This window comes from Suricata suricatta, chromosome 4 (assembly GCF_006229205.1).
Source record: "Suricata suricatta isolate VVHF042 chromosome 4, meerkat_22Aug2017_6uvM2_HiC, whole genome shotgun sequence".
NCBI classification, from domain to species: Eukaryota; Metazoa; Chordata; class Mammalia; order Carnivora; family Herpestidae; genus Suricata; species Suricata suricatta.
In genome coordinates this window covers 43,387,067-43,410,542 of record NC_043703.1, presented here as the reverse complement: position 1 = coordinate 43,410,542, position 23,476 = coordinate 43,387,067, and the positions used below count along the sequence as shown (strand labels likewise).

At 38.0% G+C, this 23,476-nt stretch overlaps 1 protein-coding gene across 1 annotated transcript in view; it reads left to right on the top strand.

Moving 5' to 3' along the window:
* The window catches only part of TDRD3 (tudor domain containing 3), a 163,385-nt gene extending 140,774 nt beyond the window's left edge, over positions 1 to 22,611 (top strand). The window contains 2 exon segments of the mRNA XM_029936632.1: positions 17,362 to 17,487; positions 22,344 to 22,611. Coding sequence (XP_029792492.1) covers positions 17,362 to 17,478 — 117 coding nt within the window. The 3' untranslated portion in view covers positions 17,479 to 17,487; positions 22,344 to 22,611.
* Positions 22,612 to 23,476: the final 865 nt, after the last annotated feature.

Here is a 23,476-nt window from a genome sequence, read left to right as displayed (position 1 = left end):
AACAGTTCTTCAGAAGTCTCATTGAAAACCTAGACCCTTAACTCGAGGTGTAATAGAACAGAAAAGGGATTTAATAGCCATAATTCTCAAAGAGTTATTATCTGACTGGGCCTCATCTTTGCTTCCTAGTAAAGTGAGTTCTACCCCACCCTCAGCCAAACTGTTTGTAGTGCCTAGGATCTCTTGGGTGCTCTGTGTATAGAGGCTGTGTGGAGCTAAGGAAGGAAAGAGAACTTGCCTCTTGGATCACATCTGGTTCCAGATCAAGGGATCTTTAGGAGGGCACAAAAGAGCTTAAATCTCTACTTGGTCCAGCCCTCCCCATAATCGAAGAATGCTTGATCTGGCTATATGTAAAATAACAATAGCCACTTAACGTGAACTGCTTGCCATCAATGCCTAATTGTCATGGAGCACAGTAACAGTTAATCATGCCATGATTAGATTAACTTTCCTAAAGATTTTATTTATTTTATTTTATTTTTACAGCCTTGAACTTTTGACTTATGCTCAATATGGTTTCTTGCTGAAGTAGCAGTGTCATCTTTCATAACTAAAACTTAGAAATATTGAACTCTAGTAGTATTCAAATGCAAATTGAAATAACATACACAGTGCTAAATGTATGAGTTAGTGGGAAAAAATTAGATAATGCTCATGCCGGCAAGGAGGCAGTGAGCACTCTTAAACATTGCTAGTGGCAGTATAAATTGATGTTATCCTTCTGATTTTTTCCAAGCCTAAGGGTGTTTAAACCAATAATCCCAGAGTTGTTAATCTCTCCTAAGGAAAGAGCAAAGTAAATAAGCTAATTATTGAGAAATGATCATTGATTGCAGCATTGTGATAATAATAAAAACTAGAAGTTACCTAAATGCCGAACAGTAAGAGAATGGTAACATAAGTGACTTCCATCTGCTGAATGAAATATTATACAGCTGTGATAAAAGATCATTATGAAGGCTGTAATATAATGGGAAATATTTATGATGAGTGAATAAAGGCAATTTATAGATTTGAATGAGAATATACTCCACTCCAGGTAATGGCTTAGTGTGGTAGAATTATGTCCATTCTAAATGTGTGTATACATACATTTTTTTCAGTTGTATAAACTTTCTGTAATTTGTATTATGATTTTTTATTTGAAAAAGTAAAAACAAGCAAAATAAAATTAGCAAGAAGAAAGTTGATCATAATGAGGGAATTTTAGTCTTAAAAAATTCCTAAAATTTACAAAAAGGATCTGAAAATATGAGACTTTTTAAAAGTATGATAAACAAAACATCACCTTTTAATTTTTAATTTTGCCTTTCTTCAGTAAGGTTAACGGCAGCATAATTATGGGTTTTGTTCCTGTCTGTAATTAGTAAATGAAAAACAACTGAACAAATAAGAGTTACTTCTACAAAGTCTTATAACCTGTTTTCATTCTATTCATCCAATCTGCTACCTGATTCCTTGCAAAATTCTCCCTTAATTATACTGTTCCAAAAATGTTTACAAACCTTCAGAATTCAGTCTCTCCCAAGTGCTTTCAAATACAGAGCAAAATACATTTCTTCTATGAAATGTTTTTTTAATCTGTACTTACCTACCATTCATAATTTAAAGAATATGTTACTATGTAGTTATAATATTTTGTTTGACTCTTTGTCCCTGGTTTAGCATTTGATATATATATTATTAAAATATTAAGTAAAGAGTGAACTTTTTTTAGGTTTTCCTATTATCATTTCAAATATGTATCAGTCTATTCCATCAGTCTGTTTTCTGAGCACTTACTATGTGGCTTTACTTCTCCACCCAGAACAGTGATGAGCACACATCCTTAGAATGATATGTGCTGGGCAATGGGAATGCATGGATGAGTAGTCCCTCCCTCAAGGAGTCACAGACTAGTGGAGGAGCCCAGCAAGTACGCCAATATCTGTTTATGATGATCAGAGCACAGAGTACTTGTCAAGGCCTTCCCTGACTATTCGTGTTATAAAAACATCAGTGTGCCATCACACAAATTCTCTATCCCCTTTGCCCTGATTTATTTTCTGCATATGTCCTGCCTCCAACCCCTAAGTAAAATCAGTGTGAGAAAAAACACTTTGTCTCAGCTGATACTTGGGCATTTGGAACAGTATCTGAAACATAAGGGGCTCTCAGTAAATATTTGTTAACTCTGTATGAATGAAGTTTAATGTGAATCTTGAAAGCCGTGATGGGAACTTAGAACTTAGAACTTAGTTTGGAGGAAAAAAGGGAGGAAAGTAAGAAAATTAGGGAAATTTAGAGGGCAGGTAGGGCGAGGTATGTTGGCAACAGTACAGGTGAGTGTAGTAAATGTCAGTAGATGAGGTTGCAAAGGCAGGTGGGGTCAAAGGCTGAAGAGTAGGGCTCTGGTGAGAAGTTTGAATTTTATCCCTCAGAATAAGGACTATTGAAGGATTTTAGGAGAGTGTCCTATACATTTCTCCGATGAACTGTTTCGTTAATCTGTACTTACCTACCGTTCATGTGATCTTTGATTTAAGAAAGTATTGCCCTGGTTATAGAAAATGGGTTTCAGTGAAAGCAGAGAGCATGGAGACCAGTTACCGCAATAGTTAAGGCAAGAGGTGAGACCTTGGAGTCATCAGAATGTAGGCAAAAGTAAAGACTGTGTGTGAGATTGCCAAGAGAAAGTGTGCAAACAGAGAAAAACAAGGGGGTCAGCCTTCTGGAAAACTAGTTAAGGGGCGGATAGAGGCATTGAGAAGGTCTAGCCAAGGAGGACAAGGGTTTGGGCAGTAGGGTGACAGCTGAATCTGTAGTATAGAATGCTGGAAACATCAATGAAGATAACTAAGAAGTACCCAATGGGTTTGGCAATCAGTAGGTGACTGGTAGAATGCATTTCCAGTGGAATGGTGCAGGAGTATCACAACTTAGGGTTTCTTGAGAATGGGAAAAACAAAAATGAAGTGTAGACTACTTTTAAGATCTTGGTTGTGAAGATAAAGAGCAAAGAGGATGAGAATAAAGAGTGAAGGAGCTCGGGAAATACCCAAGCATGTTTACATCAAGCAGAGATGGAAGGAGAGGTTGTAACAATGGGAATAAAGATTTTTAAAAACCCAGGCCATGGTAAGAAAGTAGGGCACGATAATATGTGATTTCAGTTTTGTTGAGGAACACTAGAGAAAGGAGGAGAAAGAAGTAAATAAAGATGTGGGTGAAGTGAAGGTGTTGAGTTTCAGGGAGGGAACCTGAGTAACTCTAATGAACTCTCTTCTCTGTGAAATAAAATCAGGTCATCAGTTGAAAGTAATGAGGTCAAGATGAGGAGAAGAATTTTGAGGAGTGCAGTCAAGATTTAGAAATTGCCCTGGAACATGACAGAGTGAGTTGACCAAGAATGTATTTTCACAGCAGAAGTTTTCAATCCTTAGTACAAATCATGTGTAAAGCACACTGCAACAGTTCATTCTTAGTTTCTAGTCTTCTCATAGCTATGAGAAAAGTTTAAGTGGACGTGCAAATGAGAACTTTCCATGTTTGTTAAGCAGAAACTAACAGTTAACGCCTGGCCAATTTTCAGCAGAGGTTTTCACTAGGAACCCGGTATTTGGAAGTCTGCATAAATATAATGACTATATTATTGCCCTGTGACCTCAGCAAAGTTTAGTATTGGAAAACGCCCTGTGAAGCTTATGCCTAAACCATTCACATTGATAAAACCCTATGAGTGTTAACGAAGTTCCAGGGCTTCTTGGGCTCGTCTTGACACCAGGTGGTGATATATTAAATAGATTAAAATGTTAATTAGGTACTTGAACATTCTAAGACACGGTGTGTGTGTGTGTGTGTGTGTGTGTGTGTGTGTGCGCTCACGGGAGCACATGAAAGATATTAGAGTTTTAAAGGCTGTGATAGTTACTATATTGTGCATTTAGAGAACAAAATAAGGTAGGAAATTTTTTTTTAAACTGCTATTTAGTCTCATGAGACTCCATCTTTACATTGACCTGTCCATCTGTTTTTGACCCATTCATAGAGAGAGATTTTCCTAACATGGACACAATTTTAAAGAGGAATTTTTTTTAATGCTCATAACAATTTTTGCATGACAGTTATAAAGAGTTGGCCTTTACTAGCTATGGAAGCCTAAAACAGAATCCAAATAAAACTATGTAATCCTGTTAAACACATATGGTCTCCACAATCTTAGAGTTAACTTATGAACTACCAAGGAATACTCTTGGCACTGAAGAGGATGGCCCATCCTGGACATACCACACTACAACATTGATAAAGTTTCTAAAAGAGCCTCATAACTTGCAGTCTCTCACTGAGAGCAGAGAGAGCTTAGGAAAAAAGTTTATGCTGCTGAATGTGATAAACACTCAAACAGAGAAGCATAATATTACAAGATGTGTCAAATTTGAAATATATTAAATAAGGACCATCCCTTATTTAAAAAAAAATTAAAGGTCCTAGGTAAAGTTAAGATCTTGGCAATTAATTATACAACAGAATTATTTGTGTTAATCTAAGCCCCTCAGGATACCTTGGAACGTGTAATAATTTGTATTGGTACATTTTACTGCTTTGTTAAATTTCTCTTTTCAGTAGTCATGTTCTCAGGAGTGTTAATGATCCTTTTCTGTAGATACCAAGATGGGGAACTTTAACTTGGATGAATTTTCTAAAGACAATTACTATATTTGATCAGCTGGTAGGATTTGCCCCAGTAAAAAATATAGCCTCTGGGTTCCTTTCTCCATTGGAAGAAAAATGAGCATGTTGCTAATTGACCAGATTCTCACCCTCTCGTTTATATTTGACATTGGTTATTAACACCAATAACTGTAAGAATCACTTTGGAAATGTAGAGTGCCACCTGGAGGCTCATTTAGCATTGTGTGTTAGGTTTACAACTGTAATTCACTAGGATAATACAGTCAAATTGCTTGGCTCAAACCAATGAAAGAAAAACTGTTTATGTTTTTTGTGGCATTATAAAGAACAGAACTTTACATTTGTGAATTCTTAATAATAGCACACCTTATTGAGTATTTAATTTTGTACCAGAAATGATTCTAAGCTCTTGGTTTATGTTAATTCATGTAAATTATAGCAGCTGTTTATGGAGAGTGTAACTACCTCACAGTCTTTCGTTCTCTCAGTTGAGTCCTTCTGAGTAGATAGCATATTATGGATAATTTTTTTTTACAGGAAGAACTGTAGCACCTAAGTGTTATTATGTCTACATTATTTTATTAATTTCATGGTATGCTTAAAATGCAACTTAGATGGAAAGCACCTGATTTTGATCTTTTTATATAAGCTTCAAAGAGTTTAATGTGGTCAATCTAATTCTCTTGTTGAGCCTCTGTATCCACTGGGATGTGTGCAAAGAGCAACGTAACCTTGGCAAGATATATCATCTTTCTTAACCTCAGTTTTGCTTTCTCTTATGAAGCAACAAAAATATGCGATTTGGCAGGATTGTTGTAAGAATCATAGTAGCTGCTCAATAAACTTTTTGTTCAGTCATTGGATGATTGAAATGCCTCGCACGTAGGTTTTTAATTAGCGTTGGTTCCATTTCTTTAGTTTTCCTTCAAGACTTTGGAAAGAGCAGCTCTCCTTAGTGCCCATCTCTTTAAAGTGATCTTTGTTGATCCTGGATTGCAACATCAGCAGCTAGTGATTGGAACTTGCAAATCAGGAGTTGGTTGTCCATCCCAAAGTATCCCTCTTTGAAGGAAACCCAGACTGCTTGCTTCTCTGTACCATCTTTTTTTTTTTTTTCAAATTAATTCCTTTTCTTTTATACTTCTTTTTAAAATTTTCTTTTCTATTAGAATGTTACTAGCATAATGAACTTCTAAATTAGGATGCTTAAAATGCAATCCTAATATAAAAATCCAGAAAATCTTTTAACAGTAAACTAGTTTTTCCCACAAAAATAAAAGAACTGATTTCTTTTAAGCAAACAGTATTGCCTGCAAAGCTATAAAATTTCCATCATTTTTTTTTATGCAAAACCATTCTCCTTCACACTTTTGAAGTCCTGTGTTTGTAGCAGCCTTCATAAATTGGCGACTTCCGTCCTGGCTCTGACACGAAGCTGTCCAGCCCATCCTCCTGTCAGTGTGCCTGCTGCTTGGCACTGACAGGATTCTTGTCAAAACCTGGGATTGCATAAATTAGTGGTTAACCCTGGACAGCCTTTTTTTTTTTTTCCATTTCAGGTCAGCTTTTAAAAGACTGTCATGTCCTTATTCGTATATAATGAAAGTGAAATTTGACTGCCATTGTACACGTCATACTTTCAGAGTTTATAAACTGTTAAGAGTACCATAAACCTTCCTAGTCTTACCGATATTTTGTTGAGCCTTAATTAGTAATCCTCAGTTTTACAAATTCCTGTACAATAATGACATCATCACTCGTTGTCTACCATCCTTCCTTCTAGTCCCGAGGGTCTACTTGCCTTACTTTGTACTTCAGTATGCAGCTTACATCTGTGGAGTGGGAGGGGAGAGAAGAGAGGACTTTTAAGTTGTGTACAGGAATGTACTTTAAAGAATCTTATGGATGAACTTAGAATTTTTAAAAAGTGGATTGTTTTACCTTGATTCTTTTTAGGAAGGTACGTATTAAGTGTTTGAGAAACCTAAGAAAATCTTTTGACTCTGTAATACTTCCTAACTTGTCCTTGCTCTCATGTTCCACCGTGGCTCTATGGACAAGGAGAAGTAGCTTCATTCTCGAACAAGGAGAACAAAACACATATTTAATAAGAACAGACATTTATTATGTTCTTCCTTTGTACAAGATGTTGAGCAAATAACTCTCAAGAGTAAATTATCAGGGTGCCTGGGTGGCTCAGTTGGTTAAGCATCTGGCTTCAGCTCAGGTCAGGATCTCGCAGTTTGTGGGTTCGAGCCCCGTGTCGGGCTCTGTGCTGACAGCTAGCTCAGAGCCTGGAGCCTGCTTCAGATCCTGTGTCTCCCTCTCTCTCTGACCCTCCCCTGCTCATGCTATCTTTCTCTCTCTCAAAAATAAATAAGAACATTCAAAAAAAATTTTTTTTAAAGAGTAAATTATCAATTCTCCCAGCCTGTGTTGAGCATCTGAAACAGGGTTCCTGAATTTCAGTAAACTAGAAATAATATTATTACAGGAAAATATGTATAATAACCTTGATTAATTCAGGTGATATGCTGTCTAATTATGTATTCAGAATACACCAATATTACCTAAGTTGACAGAGATAAGTTTCTCTCCTGTATTACTCTTAGAGAAAATCTTTGTGATACCTTTCTCTTTCTTCAACCATCTAACCATCAAAAATGATTGAGAAGGTCTCCTAAACTTGGAAAGAGAATGATTTTTTTTTAAAGCTAATTCCTCATACTAAACATTTTGAAATCTCAAAGGGAAGAAAAGAAATCCATAAATTTAAGCATACTAAGAGTATGGTTAATATTTAGTTAATAGCAAGATGATATGTTATTTCTCTAATAATTTATTGAGGTAAAGGAGAATGGTAGTGGTTGAGGTAAAAGGTAATGGTTGAGAATGTGAAGGTTGCAGTCTTCTGTTCAAAACTTAATTATAATTGGAACACTTATACACCAGGCACCATGTATAACTCTTGAGCTGCATTAACCAATTTAATATCTATAGGAACCCTATGAAATAATTATCAGCATTCTCATTTTACACACAAGGAAAACTACAGATATGGGTTCAGAGTCATGAAGTAACTTGCCTAAAATCCTTGAACTAGTAAGTTGCAAAGCTGATATTCAAGTTTCAGATTCACTGACACCATCACACATGATGCTACGTTCTACCTGTAAATGAAGTTATGTTTTTTGTTTGTATTTTTGTTTGTTTGTTTGTTTTTGAGAGACAGACAGAGACAGTACAATCAGGGGAGGGTCAGAGAGAGAGGGAGACACAGAATCAGAAGACAGGCTTCAGGCTCTGAGCTAGCTGTCAGCACAGAGCCTGACGCGGGGCTCGAACCCACGAACGTGAGATCATGACCTGAGCTGAAGCCGGATGCTTAACCGACTGAGCCACCCAGGCTCCCCTACATGTAAATGAAGTTAAATGATACCAACCTACTTAAGGATTTTTATGGGAGTTTAATGAAATAGTGTATATGAAAATATTCCACATTGCAGTAAATGTGTACTTCAATATGTGATACATTGTTTTGATTAAGGAATCTTTCAAACAGTTTATTCAACCTTAATTTTTATGAATTTAGAGAATTTTGAATAGAAAAGTGAAGATGTATGTGGGTAGAAGTATCAACTAGAAAGCATCTTACATAGGGCAGAAAAAAATCAACCTATTCCTTTCACTTACTATTGTAGTAAGAGAATTTAATCTCAAACTGAGACTCTCTTTTCATATTCTAAATTTCCCTGGAATCTAGTTCTAGGATTATACTACATTTTAGCCATCTGTTTAGGTCTTACCCTTTTAGATAGTAGTCCTAATTTTCACTATGCAAAAAAAGAGAGAAAGAGAGGAACGAAGGAAGGATCACTAAAATAACTTGTCAGAGAAGTTGACTTAATATTATATATGCAGAAACACTAATGATAACTGTGCCAAAATAATATCTTTCATTAGTATATGTATTTCAACTGCAATAAAATTTAAACCTTGAGATTGAGGAAAGAATTATTTTCAAATACAGAATAGTATAGACCTACGAGTAGGTTATAGGGACTCTGCTTGATGACGAGCACAATGTGAACAAGTAGTGATTGAACAACTGCTAAAAACATTAAAGCAAGGCTGGATTTCACTAATAGATTTACGTAGAGTTTGTTCATTATGGGAAATAATAGTATTATGTGCCAAGCTGACCCTACATGGAATATTATTCTGAAAACTAGATTCTAAAGGATAGTAACTATGAAAATACATAAAAGAAAAGACATGCAAGATGATGGAAGATTCTAGAAATAATGGCTATTTGACAAGTGATTCCAAAAGCTGAGTCTTTTGCTTCTAGAAAATAGAAGACTAAAGAGAGATATAATACTTGTTTTAAGTTAGCTTAAAATCTTTCATGTGGCAAAGGAAACAGATTCAACTAGAAATGTAGATGGAACTTCTGGAAATGCAGATTTGTACTTTGTTATCCAGGACATAGAGCCTGAAAAAGGCTGAGTCCCCGTCACCAGAGTTATCTAAAGATGGTGGATGGATCTTGTACGGAAATCAGATCCCTGACTCCAGGGCTACTGCCCATTTCTAAAACTCTGCCTTTGTTAACTGGTCTGTTAATGCATAAGGATTTCTAAACATCTGTTATCATTATGTTTCACTACAGAGAAATATTTTTAGTTCGTTATGCAGACTTTGTTAGTGTGGGTTTTTAGGTATGAATGGGATTTAAATGTAAAATGATGTTTGTTGCATTGGGCCACGATCTGCTTTAAGATTTAAGTGTTTAACTCTTTTCCTGTCAGTCTTCCTTTACTTTCACTAAGGGGGTGAAAGCATCAGCAGTGATTTCATTTCTGCGTTATTAGGCATGGCAATTTTTTCCTTATAGTTAAATAAAGCATGTCAGGTCATGTGTTCCCTTCCCCTTCCAACCCTCCATATTTTTTTAATGGCAAAGATCTGGCCTATATCTCATCAATTTGACATGGAGATTTTTTTTTTTTCTATTTGTTTTTGAAATCTGTATTACAGGCCATGGTACCATAAGTGTTTGTCTTAGGTGGTCAGTTATATATAACATGCATCAAGCTGACTTTGAGAGTAAGAAGTGGTGCAGAAATCATTACTTTCTGTGTGAGAAAACTGAGACCAAGAGAAGGTTGAGTAACATACCTCAAAGCAATAGAGTCTAAACTCGGATTCAGATCTGACTTAAGAGACTGAGGTCTCAAATACCAATGTCATGAAATATCTCTCAAGGAAATCTTTGAGTAGATTGGCATATTTGGGAGCAGGACATGCTCCCTACCTTGATTTCTGGGCAAGCTTTTAGAATCTATATAACCTTTAGCTAAAACAGCCCAGGAGTTTTAGAGAGGTGCACATTTTTGTAAAACATATATTCATTCTTGGGATCTCACTATCATATTTCTGCAAAGATTCTGACCAGTAAATGATATATGTGCCAGAACAGGGTCCTCAGGATAGAGGCCATCTGTTTACTTAAAATGACTTTCAGTTAGCTATTGGAAAAAAATTAAGCTAAACTGTCTAAAGCAAGATATGTAAATATGCACTAAGTGATGCAATGGGAAGGACTTCACAGCAGACAGCCCAGGGCCTTATTCAAGCATGGCCATTTATATATAGCTTTGGGTAAATTAATTAGTTTCTTCATCTGTAGAATGGTGAGATTAGGTAATTCAAAACACTGTTGCAAGGATTAAATGAGATAGAATGCAAAATGCCAGACACACAATTGAAGAAACATCCATTCTCTTTTTCTCTGTTCCAAGTTGTAAATAAACTCAGGTGTGTTTTGAATATAGGAGTGTCTATAGTTCTATCATTTGCAATTTGGTAAGGGTGACATGTTTGCTAGTCTCTTTTTCATATCCTCATAGTTAAAATATGAATGCAGCATTTTGAAGTTCAGCTCAATTTCCTTAAGTGCCTAAGCTGCCAAAAATGGCTTGTCTGCTTTCTATTAGAGGGTTGGTGATCTTAATGATGTTAGAGGAGGGACTGTGATGAATAGTACTATGTTTGCTTTTACTGTCGTTTTAATCATCTAGTCTTCTTCTGTGTTAAAGTTTAGTTGTCTTATTAGTTGTGCTCTTGCCGGCAGGGCATAGAGTAAAATCCTTGAACTAAGAATTCTGATAATTTCCTAATATAGAATTATCAACAATTTAAATTTTTATATAATTCTAAAAATATACTCTTTCCTGAGAAGAGGAGATCAGAACCACAGCGAAGTGTCTCACTTTTCTCCTAAATCCTACATGATATGGGAATGAAAGCACTGGGTTCTGTCAGCCATGCATTTTGGAACAGTTGTTTAATAATTAGATTTTGAAGCAGATTTTTTTTGTCTTGAATCAGTGTTTTTGTTTTCTGCTATAAAATATCTGATTTAAATAAAATATTTTTGGACATGGTACATATTAAAGAGATGATCTTATATCTGCTCTGAGGGAAGGGGAGACTATAATTCTAAATGGCATAATTCTAAAATGGTTTCTTCTTTTACTCAAAGTTTCAAACATAGAGAAATCAATCTATTAAAAAATTTACTTATTTTTGTTATATATAATGATTTTCCCATACGTTAGTGAAACTTGAGATTTTTTTTCCCCACCTCAGTGTGGAAGGTTTTATTACCGAAGGAGGCATTTAATTCATAGAAGTTGAAAGGAGCATTTAGATTTTCTCTGTGATAGAAGGCAAAGGCAAAAGGGTTCTGAACTCTGAGTCCAAGGCCTACGTTTCGGTTCCTTTGCTTCTACCAGCTCACTTTCTTATATTCATCAAGGCAGTCGGCCGTGCTAGTTCCCAGCAGGGGCTGCTCGAGGTGGGGTTAATTCTTGTGCCCTCGGGAGTCACAGAGTTGCGGGGGGGCTGAGGTGGGAAAGCCCAGCGGATACTGCTTCCCTACATGTGTGATAAAACACTGTCTCTAACCTGGCCCCATCTACTTTAGAGTAAAAGTCTCTATCAAATTTCATATGACGCAAATGTGCCACATTTACCCAAAATATAAACAGTAATCCTAATAATTTTTTTAATTTAATCTGCTCAATTCGATTATCTCCAATTTCCCCTCCCAATTCTGAAATTCCCCTTATAACTATATTCCTCACCCTCATTACTTGGGAGCAGAGTGAAAGGCAGACAGGACTGTGAATCAGAAGACCTGTGTTCTCGCTCAGGTTATGGTACTAATTCCTTGAACAAATAATAGTTTTTGGTTATTTGGATTACTGTTTTGTACAGAAACTTTGTTTTATAGAAACACGTTCCAGGCTACCACAGCCTGGTTTGTTTTGTGATGGAGCTGTAAATATTCAAGTGGAACATATTTCTTAAACAAGAATAATTGGGAAAGGAACATATTTCTTAAACAAAAATAATTGGTAAATTAAGTTCAGTGCTGCTCATAATACATGATTCTAGTGGGCACAGATGTTATAATAACCTTCACAGAAAATAAAAACCAATCCAGCTTTTACTTTCAGTTTTAAGTCACTGTAGTATAATGGAATGTTAGTAAAATTGATTTAAAATAGGTTACTTAAAAATATTTTGAATTCTTCCTTTCAAGCCAATTATGTGATTTTTTGTTCCTGTTTTTGAATGAGGCAGAGCTATTTATTTCACCGCTTTGGACTGAAATGTAAAATCAGAGGTCAAAGATTCAATGGGAATGAGGAGGAAATATTATAAATATCCAAGGTATAATCAAAATTGAGTACATCCTAAAATCAATTCAGAAAGCTCCATAAACTTCAAAGTGGCTTTCACACATTAATTCATTCTCATGGCATCCCAAGGATGAAAGGAATTTAATTGTCATATTCTAGTTCCTGATAACCACAGGAAGAATCTGAATGGATTGAAGTGTGCCATTTTAAGAAGGCAGGTCAAGAAACATTTTATCAAATACTAAGTGTCTACCACATCATCTGAACTATACAAGGCACAAAGTATCCCACTAACATGGCCTATTTTACAGCCTATTTTTTTTAATACATCTTATTTTTTCAGAGCAATTTAGATTCCTCTGAAAGGAAGATACAGAGACTTCCCATATGCTCCCTGCTGCCCGCCCTCCCACCCCACACATAGTCTCCTCCATTATCGACTTAATTGATAAATCTACACAACACATCATTGCCCAGAATCCATAGTTCACACTGGGACTCATTGTTGGTGTACACATTCAGTGGGTTTGGACAGATGTGTAATAACATGTATCGCCCATAATAGGGTCATGACAGGACGGTTTCATTGCCCTGCAAATCCCCTGCGCTCTGCCATTCATCCTTCTGTTCTCCCTGACCCTGGACAGCTCTAATCTGTTTACTATTTCCACAGTTTTACCTTTATTATATGATGTTTTGGGAAAGCAAGTTTGTCTTTAACTTTTGTTTAGGTTTTATATTAAAAATCAGTTTATATTTCTATAAACTGACTACACAAGCTCACCAGGCAGGCAAAACGTGGCCTGGAAATTCATAGAGTGAGTGGTTCATATGTGAATCACTGAATGAGGTATGTCCTCCTTAGTATCATTATTCAAAATATCCTAAATTTCAAGGCTTGTTTTTGAGAGTACATGGTACACATTTCATATGCTGGGTTATGCTTGTGTGACTACTATACAAATTCTGTGAGAGGGAACTGACTAGAAGAAATTTTATTAAATGACACACAAAATACCTATTTTAAAAGATGTGTGACAGTATTAATAAGTTTTTCTAAGTTTTTGTATGAAGAAAATTGCCCTCCCTACTCCCCACTCTCACCTGCCAAATAATCTCTGAATATCTCCTCACAGAGTTATGGTTGTGGGGAAATGCTGAAGGAATGATAATTTAAGATAAGATCTGTGTCAGTGAAGCAAAGGAAAATGTAGCATTATTGGCAAATAGAGCCCCCCACCCCCAACAAAATCTCCATAGATATTTGGGTTAGTGTTTAGGCCTTAGGGACAGAGGCAGAACAGTGGCAAACCCAAACTTCCTGAATTTCAGAAATATTTTCCAGGCTGGGACTTAGGAGTGGAAAGTTTCCTCCTCCTCCATTGGCCTAGCCTAGGGTTTTTCAACCCTGGCACCGTTGGCATTAGGACTGGGTAGTTCTTTGTTGTATAGGCTGCCGTGTGTCTTGTGGGATATTTAGTGACATCGCTGGCCTCCACCCATTAGATGTAGTAACAACTCCCCCACACCCTACCCTCTCGGTTTCTAACAACCAAAAATATCTTCCAACCCACTAGATGCCAGGACCATCCATCAGTTGTAGCAACCAAAACTGTCTCCAGACAGTGGCGAAGGTCACCTGGGGGGCAAAATCACTTTTATTGAGAACCACTGATCCAACACCTTCCTTAAAATACTCATTTATATGGTTAGTTGCACTTCACCTTGCTTTTTCACTTTTTTGGGGTTGGGTGTGGTTTTTTTTTTTTTTTTTTGGTTTGTTTGTTTTTTGCACTTCACCTTGTAGAACAGAGAACCTGACTGACCTGTATGTAAATGTCACATATCTTTTACTGAGGTATGTTCCAGATTCTGAGTGACTAATTGATAATGAGCTTTTGTACCAAAGCCCATTTACAAGTGAGGGAATATGTATTTGTGCTCTCACTCCAGATATAGTGCACACTGATGAGAGACTGAAGATCATCACAGGAAAGATGTGACCTGTCAGACATGTTTTATAGATGAACTTGTGCATCTCATTTTTGCACTGGTGGACTTTTTATTTTCTTCAAAATATCATTCCATTCATTCTTGATGACACAGTGATTATTACATATTGTATCTTCTCATTAAAAGGAGCATTAAACTAGTAAACATTGGCATGACAGAGGATGCATTTGGAGTATTAGTTATGTAGTATTTTTAAACCAGATTAATTTGAAAACATGGCTGAGGTGGGCAAAATTCTGAGTCCCAAGAAATAGTTCTGAATCTCAGAATTTAGGTGAAGATGACATTGGTCAGTTTCATTTTATGAAAATTATCACAAGGTTTTTAAAGAATCTTGCCTGAGAGTCAGAAACAGAATGGCACTGGTCCTGACTCTTCCTGGCCTAAGCTGTGTGACGTGGAACAATGAGTTTGCCTCTCGGGGTTTAGAGATTCCTTGTCTGTCAGATCTAAGGGGAAGGACAGACTCTATGGCCTTCCAGGACTGTGCCAGCTCAAACATAGTGTCAGAATTTAAAAAACAGGCTTGTGAACTATCATATTTTTTAATTTTTTGAGATTTAAATCTATTACAAAGTAGCAAAACCTAAAAGAAGAAGAAAAGTTAAAAGGAAAAATTAGGTACAAGTGTCATTCAAAGATGACTCCAGGTAAACTCATCTATTAAGTTGAGTTGTGTATTATATAAAATGGAAAGAGGTATTCCTTCAGTTTCAAGCCTTACTAGCTATGGCGTATAGGAAGTAGTTTCCGTGGGTGACCAGGTTTGCCCTCAAGTACTCTGCAAGAGGAATATTTAAAAGCTAAAAAGGCAAGATTGTGCCTTTGACAATCACTGGAAACCAAGCTGTCAGAATCATTTTTATGTTTTGCTTCTATCTTGTATAAATAGATTGTGAAGACCTCAAATAACGTGAAAAAAAACGCATGGTCGGCCATCTTTATAAAACCATTTAATTGGCTCTGGCTAGTATAGTCCGTGGATCTTTTACACGCAGTAGAGACAGCTTTTCAGATAGCAATGTCCTATTATACAGATCCAGCTCCATCACTCAACAAATGTAGCTTCCTCCTTTAACAGTGGTTTCTATTGATAAAGTACAGATTTTTAGATGTCCTCTAAGCCAGTTCTGAAGTGGGGTATGGAGGATAAAAAAGCATTCCATTCTAATTCCTAAAATAATTACTTCATCTACTATAGTAACAAATATATTTTCATTCTTCTCAGTTAATATACAAAGCTTTAAATGTTGCCATGTCATAAAATTAGCCTTTTTTCAAATTTAGCCATAATTGACCATCATTCAGAACAGTGACCAGAATAATAAAAAATAATTCTCTCCTTTCCTGAACGCTTTTTAATTTTTCTTCTTGCATTTAATTGCTTTACTAAATTATAGACCTTATACCTGACCCTCCTAACCATTTTGAGATTGATTGTCAAGGAAAGGAGAGCTAACCTGAAAGCTTGTCTCTAAAAGGCAATTATTGAGTTATGCCGGTACATTGTCAAATTTCTCCATTCTCTCATTTAGGTGATGACGGCCCTTTAAAGATTATCATTAATTTTTGGCTATTGGTTTATTTCTTTTACATACAGACTGAGATGTAAAGATTTAAGCTGTTGCATTTGAATCAAAATCCAGGTTTGCCTTAGAAGTATTAGGGCAGAGTTACAAAGTTTTCCTGGGCTTCAATGTCCTTTGTACAAAATGCAAATAATGGTTCTTTCTTAAGAATATCGGAGAGGATGCCTAAGAATAAGAGTTAGGTTCGTGCTATATATTAAATGATCATTTCTAAATAATAGGATTTGATCAAATTATCTTAGCATTTTTCTGTTTCTCTCAGGTCAAATTATAATAGATCTGTAAAATTTGAAGACTAGAACTCAGTCTCTCATATAACTTCTTATGTTATTAATAGGAGCAAAGGAAAGCAGTCTTTTGGGGAAAGAGGATTCAGAGATAAAGTGAGGAGGAAGGGGAACAAATGGGATACGTCTCCAAAATCATGCAAATTATTGTGCTCTGATAATTCCGTTGGAATTTAAACTCCACTTTTGACATAGATGCTGTGTCTTTCATAAACAAAACGGAGAGCCATTTTTTTTCTGTCTTTAGGAGGGAACAGACTTCATAGCTGCATCAATTTAAAAATACTGAAATAACAGGGTGGCAGCACTCAGTAAGAAACCAGCCCGGCCTTGGCTACACTTCTTTTGCTTCTAAGTTCTTTTCAAATACAATTAACTGTATTCTTTCTGCTGTTTAATCTGCTTCTCCTAATTTTTCCATGCTATTCCTTGAGCTGATAGATCTGTCCCCTCAATAAGAAAGAAAATGAGAAGAAAATCGTTTGTGTCTCAATTTGGCGATTGCTATGTCTTGCATGACGCTTTCTTTATATGCAAATTGTATTTCCCTCCTCATCCCAATCCATTATTTTTTCCTGTCTCTAGATGTAAGGTTCTTAACGATGGAGATTTCATCAGAGGACAGACAGCTGGTGAACGTTCTCTGGCTCTTCAACTCCTTTCCCATATCTTACCAAAATCCCCTTCCATGACAAATACCTAGAAATATCTAGAAGCCCAAATATTCAGGAAAATTTTTATTATAATGCTTGCTTTTCTGTGTTTTCATGCCCTTGTGTCAAATCATTTGGTGAGATAATCACTGCTATTATGTGGAGATAGTTTCCTTTTCTAGAATTAAATTTGATTCTGATCTTTCCATTGTCAAGTTCATTCCTCTGTTATCAAGGACCAAAAGATTTTTAACAATGTCCCTGCCTTTATTTATTTTCTTCTTTCCCCTTGCCTCCCTCTGTTATAAAAGTTGACAGATGTGAATCCCAAGGCAGCTTAAGAGGGCATACCAAAATCGGCACCATAAAGTTATTAACTTAGGAAACTTGGAGCTATTTTGAACCTGTTTAAATCACCACTTTTTGCAAATAGGAGGAAGAAGCCACCTATGACCAAACGCTCGAGTTCCGTAGAGGAGGTGATGGTCAGCCAAGAAGGTCCACTCGGCCAACACAGCAGTTTTACCAACCTCCCCGGGCGCGGAACTAATATGAGAAGGTAAGGTTGACATTCTGAGGTGGTTTCCATATAAAGGAAGATGCTATTTATGCTAAATATGTAAGTCCAATTATTAATATTTCATAACATCATAGAAAAAACTGACATTTCAGACCTTTCCGTTCTAACGTTTGTAAGATCATGCATAGTTACAAGCTACTTTTCCACCAAGGCTTTCCTCACAAATGTAACCCCTAGTCTCCTCTTTTCTCTATACTTAACTCTCTTCTGTCAGAGGTGATGCCCACCAGTGAAATGTCAGTAAGTCTGAAAGCAGGAAGAAAATAAAGAGAAACAAAGGACCTGATAATTTCCAACTTGGATAATTGTTTTTTATTGTTTAACTAATTTCAATCCTTTTTAAGAAAGAGGAAGTATCTCACAGTATGTCTTCAGGAATTGGGTGAAGGTAACATGATTACTTACAGAGATGTGATGTGGGGGCTCTGTGCTATCAATCCAGAAACTTCCATCTCAGAGTGTCAGAGACGTGCTATCTGAAAATCACCTTCAATAGGAAGGAGGGAAAATATAACAAAAAAGTCAGGAAATTATGGGAGCAATCTAAGGCATCTCATTTTGATCAACAAAGACCTTATTTTTTCATGTGTTATTAGAAGGTACTACTTTTGTCATCTTTGGTAACATTTCTGTTTTTCATTATGGCAGGATTTTTGAATATATTCAGAGTTTCCTCCATTACAGCTTTTGTTATATATCACTGTAAAGACGATGAGACTATTTTAGACTTAACTATATCTTTTTCTCAGTCTCCTCTCAGTAACAAGACCCTTGAGAATTTAAAGAAATGGTTCTCAATTTCTCATTTCATCTATTCATTTTGTTAAGGTTGTTATCCACATTGTATTTCCCCCCTCCTAAGTGACTGTGAATTTTTTAAACCAGCTGTGGCTTTTTAGCACTTGAAATGCAGCTAGTCTGAGTTGAGATGTCCTATAAATGAAGAATGCACATCAGGTTTTAAAGACTTAGTTTAAATATTAGTAATTTTCAGTATTTATGTATTGAAACAAGAATATTTTTGATAGATCAGAGTAAATAAAATATGTTGTTAAGGTTACTTACTTTCACCTATTTGTACTTTAAGTCTAGAGGGAAATTTGAAATTACATATGTGTCTCACGTTGTGTTTGTGCTGGTCAGTACACACAGTCTTAGAGCCCCTGGGCAGGTCACAAATTAGTGCTGTCATCCTGAGTGAAGGCGCGTTCTCTTCTAGCCTCTGTCCTTAGCTCCTTATGCAGTGGTCCGCCTGGATGGAAGTCTCATGCTACCTGCCTGCTGACTTACTGGAGCCGGCCAGAGTAGCATCTTTTTCCTCTTATCGCTGGCTTTTCTTCGTGCTTAATACAAGGCCATCGAGTAAACGGAAGTGACCTGCCACCCGAAGTATCATAGGACTACTTCTCAACTTTGGGCATTTTTCTGTAGCAAGAACTGACCAAAGCAGAATCAAAGTATATGTAAGGACTTCCACAACTTTACATCGTGCAAGACTGAACATCCACTTTTAGCATAAGTTCAGTCCGCTTACAATCAAATCACTTTTAAGGGGAATGAAAACTGAGAAGTCCCTCACAGCTTTCTGAGGGTTTCTAAATTGTTTAAAACAAGATTTTAAAATACGGCTGACGTGGGGCGGCCGGGTGGCTCAGTCAGTTAAGTGCCCGGGGCTCAGGCCGTGATTTCCAGTTTGTGCGTTCGAGCCCCTCATCAGTTCTGTGCTGACAGCTCAGAGCCTGGAGCTGCTTGAGATCAGTGTCTCCCTCTCTCTTCACCCTCCCCCACTGGCTCTCTCTCTCTCTCTCTCTCAAAAATAGATAAAACATTAAAAATGTTTATGAAAATAGAGCTGAAGGGTCTCAACTTCCTGATTGCTCTAGGGCAGTGGGTGCAGGACCGGGACTCCTCAGGGGTGTCCTGGGGCTGCAGAGTAGAAGGTGGACAGGGTCAGGCAGGGCTGGGAGTGGACAGGTCGTGAGAGGGAGTGAGGCTGCAGCCGAAAGCCTGCGACTCCATCCTCTTGGCCCTTCTTTAGTTTCTTTCCTAAGTTTTCTAGGTTAGGCTTCCATGGAAAACTTCCTCTGAAGAAGAGCATACTGCTTACGTCAGGGACCAGAGCCCCACAGTGACTGTAGCTCCGTGATGCCAAACAGTACTCTGCAGACTGTTCCCAATCAACTGAAACGGCACAATGTTCGTGGTTTTCTGTGTTCCCCGGATTAAAGCGCCCATTTTCCCCAGACGCTTGCTTTGGATTGTACTGGTGACTTGGGAAATGTGTGACACAGGGATTCTGGATTCCTGACTTCAGTAAGAATGATTTTGCTGGTGGGCTGGGCTGGGGGGGAGGCAGTTTCATGATGATATCACTAGAAAAACATCTCACTACAAAATTTACTCTGAAAAATAAATAAATAATCAAGACTCATGATCTTGGTTGAAGAAAATTATTTTTTATTTTAATTCAAACATGAAAAGATTATGAAGTAGAATTCTCTCTGATATACTCTATTTGAATGGGAAGTTCCACAATAGTAAGAGTTATACTTTTCGTTCTTGTCACGCAACAAATATATTATTTTCTTCTTGAGAGAAAAGATATTTTTATTTCCTCATTCCTGGTTTCCGTTAACTTAAGCATTGAAAAAGAAGATAGACATTGTAGCCGGCCATTGACTTCCAGCGGATATAAGTATGAATTCTAACATGTGCTGAAAGTTTTTTCAGGTTTTGTTATCTAAAATTATTCAAGATAGTAAGAAACACTTATGGCGCTTTCTATTCTCACTTTTTAAAAAATCCATAATTTCATAGTCCTACTTTTTCTTAATGTTTCAGATAGTTTGCTAGGTGATAAATGACACATAGTAGCTGTTCAGTAAGTGTTTATTAAATAAGTATATTTTGATAAAGTTCTTGGTAAAGTTTTGAAATTATACAATTTATACATTCCTTGATTGTGCTGAAAGGTTTATGGGTTTTTTTAAGCCCTCTATCCCACCACCACCACCTCCTCACATGCACATACACTTCCCTGGAGGAGAGGGAACTGGATTCTACTTGGTCTTGGTCCTAAGCACCCCATCAGTGACTAGCACCAGCAGGAGATCCCTGGGAGGCGGGGTGAGGTGGGAGAAGGGGAAGTTTCCAGGGAGCAGCTTGGGCAAATAGGCCCAAGTCTGAGGCAAAGCAGTGGCAAGTCAGATCTGAGCCTTGCGGGGAGAGAGGGCCCAAATTCCAAACTTCTCCTTCCTGGACTTGTCATAATTGTCACAGACAACTCAGAAATATGAGTAGATATGGATGGGGAAATTATACAGAGTTCTTAGTCAGTGAAACTGACCATAACTATGTGCATGACTGAGTGCTGGGAACTAGATACCAATTAGTGGGGGCAGGCCTCAGGAATAAGCGTGAAGCTTCATTTTCATGGAGCCCCCTGAAGACATCCAGAAGGCGGAGGGGCAGAGGTCACGGGAAGCGGCTTCCTGTGGCGCCAGAATGTGTGAACCCAAACAGTGCACGTTAAACATACTGATTGGTGGCGACACAAGAATGCAGCTTTAGACGCATTAAGAGTTTGATGTGTTTGGTGATAATGAACCTCTGAATAAGAGTAATATGATCAGCATTAAGCTTAGGGAAAACTGCTGTTGGGTAGGCTCCTGCCCTGTAATCCACGGGAAAGCCTGTCAGAAGCTATCGCAGTGTTCAGGTGGAAGTGTCCCCGTCCTGCCGTGAACAGAGGGGAATGGCAGACGGGTGGGAAGACTTTGTAAGACACATCAGCATGAAGTCCGCTCCCTCCCCGGGCCACCAAGGCTCAGCGCAGGGGGTGGTTTAATTAATGCTGACTCACTTTGAGTTTTGCTTCTAGTTTCTCATTTGTGTGATGAAAAATGGTCTTCATGCTTTCACGTATCAGCCAGAAACCACGGAACCGAGAGCTAAGCATAGACATGCTACCTAAATGCTAGTTTTGTTTTGAAATCCAGGTTTAACACCATTTTCAGCTGGTAAAAGATACATTTTTAAATGTCTTTTTTTTTTTTTTTTTAATCTGGTCCAGTATCCCTTTGCAACACTTAAAATCAGGGTCAGGGAAAGGATTGCTCTGAAGATAGAGCCCTCTCGTGCCAGCAGGATAGGCGGCATGTGAGGATCGCAGTGCCCAAAACTCATTTCCCGAGCAGGACACTTACTCCGGAAGACTTGGAGCTGCATGTGTGCAGCCCGGGCGCTCTGCCCGTCCCTGACCCCGGCGTCTTCCACGCATGAGGCCGCAATGCGACCAGGGCCAACAGGCTTCTCCCTCCGCTTCTCTCAGCTCTTTCTGTCATTACAACCCAAAGAAGTGCACCCAAAGCGGTGCCTGGTAAAGACTGGGAGCCAGGGGGCCAGGCGACAGACCCCTCCATTACCTGTGTGGACCGAACCGACCCAGAGGTGTGCGCAGGGGAAGCGGGGGGAGGCAGGGGCGGGGAAGTGGGTCATTGGGAGACGACATCTTTTTTAGGCCATCCTCTGTTAAACACTACTCAGTTATCCCAAATTCCTGACAGCGCATGCCAACAATGGGGCTCACAATGACAGACATGGACTCTAAGAATTCCTAGAAGAAAAATTGTTTTGGAAGAGTTTGGTTTTTGTTTCTATATTGATTTATAGAAATTATGTTTATAAATTGGACAACAGTGCCCAGTGTATTCTACTTGAGATCTGTTGATGTTTATACAAGCTCTCCACATTTACATATGTTTCAGCAAAAGTGTATCTTGAGTACGGAAAAGACAGTTTGAGGATCCAAGCTCACCTTCCTCCTCTCTTTTTAGATAAGAGTCTTTGTGAAGAAAGGAGCCACTGACTGAAAGAAACACCCTGGCCAGAACCTGTTGATAGACCTCCTACGCTCCCTTCAGAATAAGGTGCAGCCATGATGGATATTATTACTGGAGAACAGAAGAACAGATTTTAGAGGGAAAAACATCCAGCCCACATGGAGAATGGGGAAAAATACTAAGTTAACTTAAGCAAGTACCTTTTACAAGTGAAGGAGTATCTTTTCTTCTGCCATCAATAAAACCAGTGCGCTGTTATATACGTTGTTTTACTGTATGTTTTATTTGCTGAATATTATCTTTCTTGTTTGTCTGGTGTCAACCACATATTATAGACTAGAATCACAACATACTGAAGACCCTGATTCACCCCATGATTACAGAATAACCTGACTGACAGCGTGCCAGGTGTTGTGCAAAACAAGCTGCAGCCAGTTAGCAGTCCGGGTGAGGCGATAGCTGGAGAGATGAGCAAAAAGTGCTTAAAGCTTGAACATGTGGTGTTCAGCACTCTGCCAGCTTTTTCAAACATAATTCCATTAAAAACCAGGCATTCCCTTCCTTTCAAAATTTGCAGTGGATCTTTCAGGATGCGTCTGGTTGTAGATAATGGAAAACCCAACTCAAACCGGCTTAGACACTAAATGGAATTTCTTGGCTCGCTGAACTACCAGAAGCTCAGGAGGCTTCAGTTGGTTTAACTCAGTGACTCAGAGTTGTCACCAAAGACCCTGATTCTTTGCATCTCTCCTTTTTGCTTTCTCTGGCATCAGCTTCATTCTACGGCAGGCTGTGCCGTGGGACCGTGAGATGGCTTCAACTCCCAGAGCTATGAGGTGCAGGGACGGGGTTGGGGTCGCTTCCAGAAGTGCACTTGAAAGAGAAAAGGAGCCTTTCCCCTGAGACTGCATTTACCTGTATCGTCCTCTTTTCTGCCTGTGAACCAGTGACTTCAGCAAGGGTCTGTGGATTAGTTTAGGCCCAATCCAAGGCGCTTCGATATTATAAGTGGAGGTGGAAGCACATCTTGACACAGAAGTTACGTGTGTTGAAAGCCAAGATACTTGCCAAAAGGAGAGGGAGACCAGAATGTCAATTACAGAGAACAAATATGTCTAAACCATAAA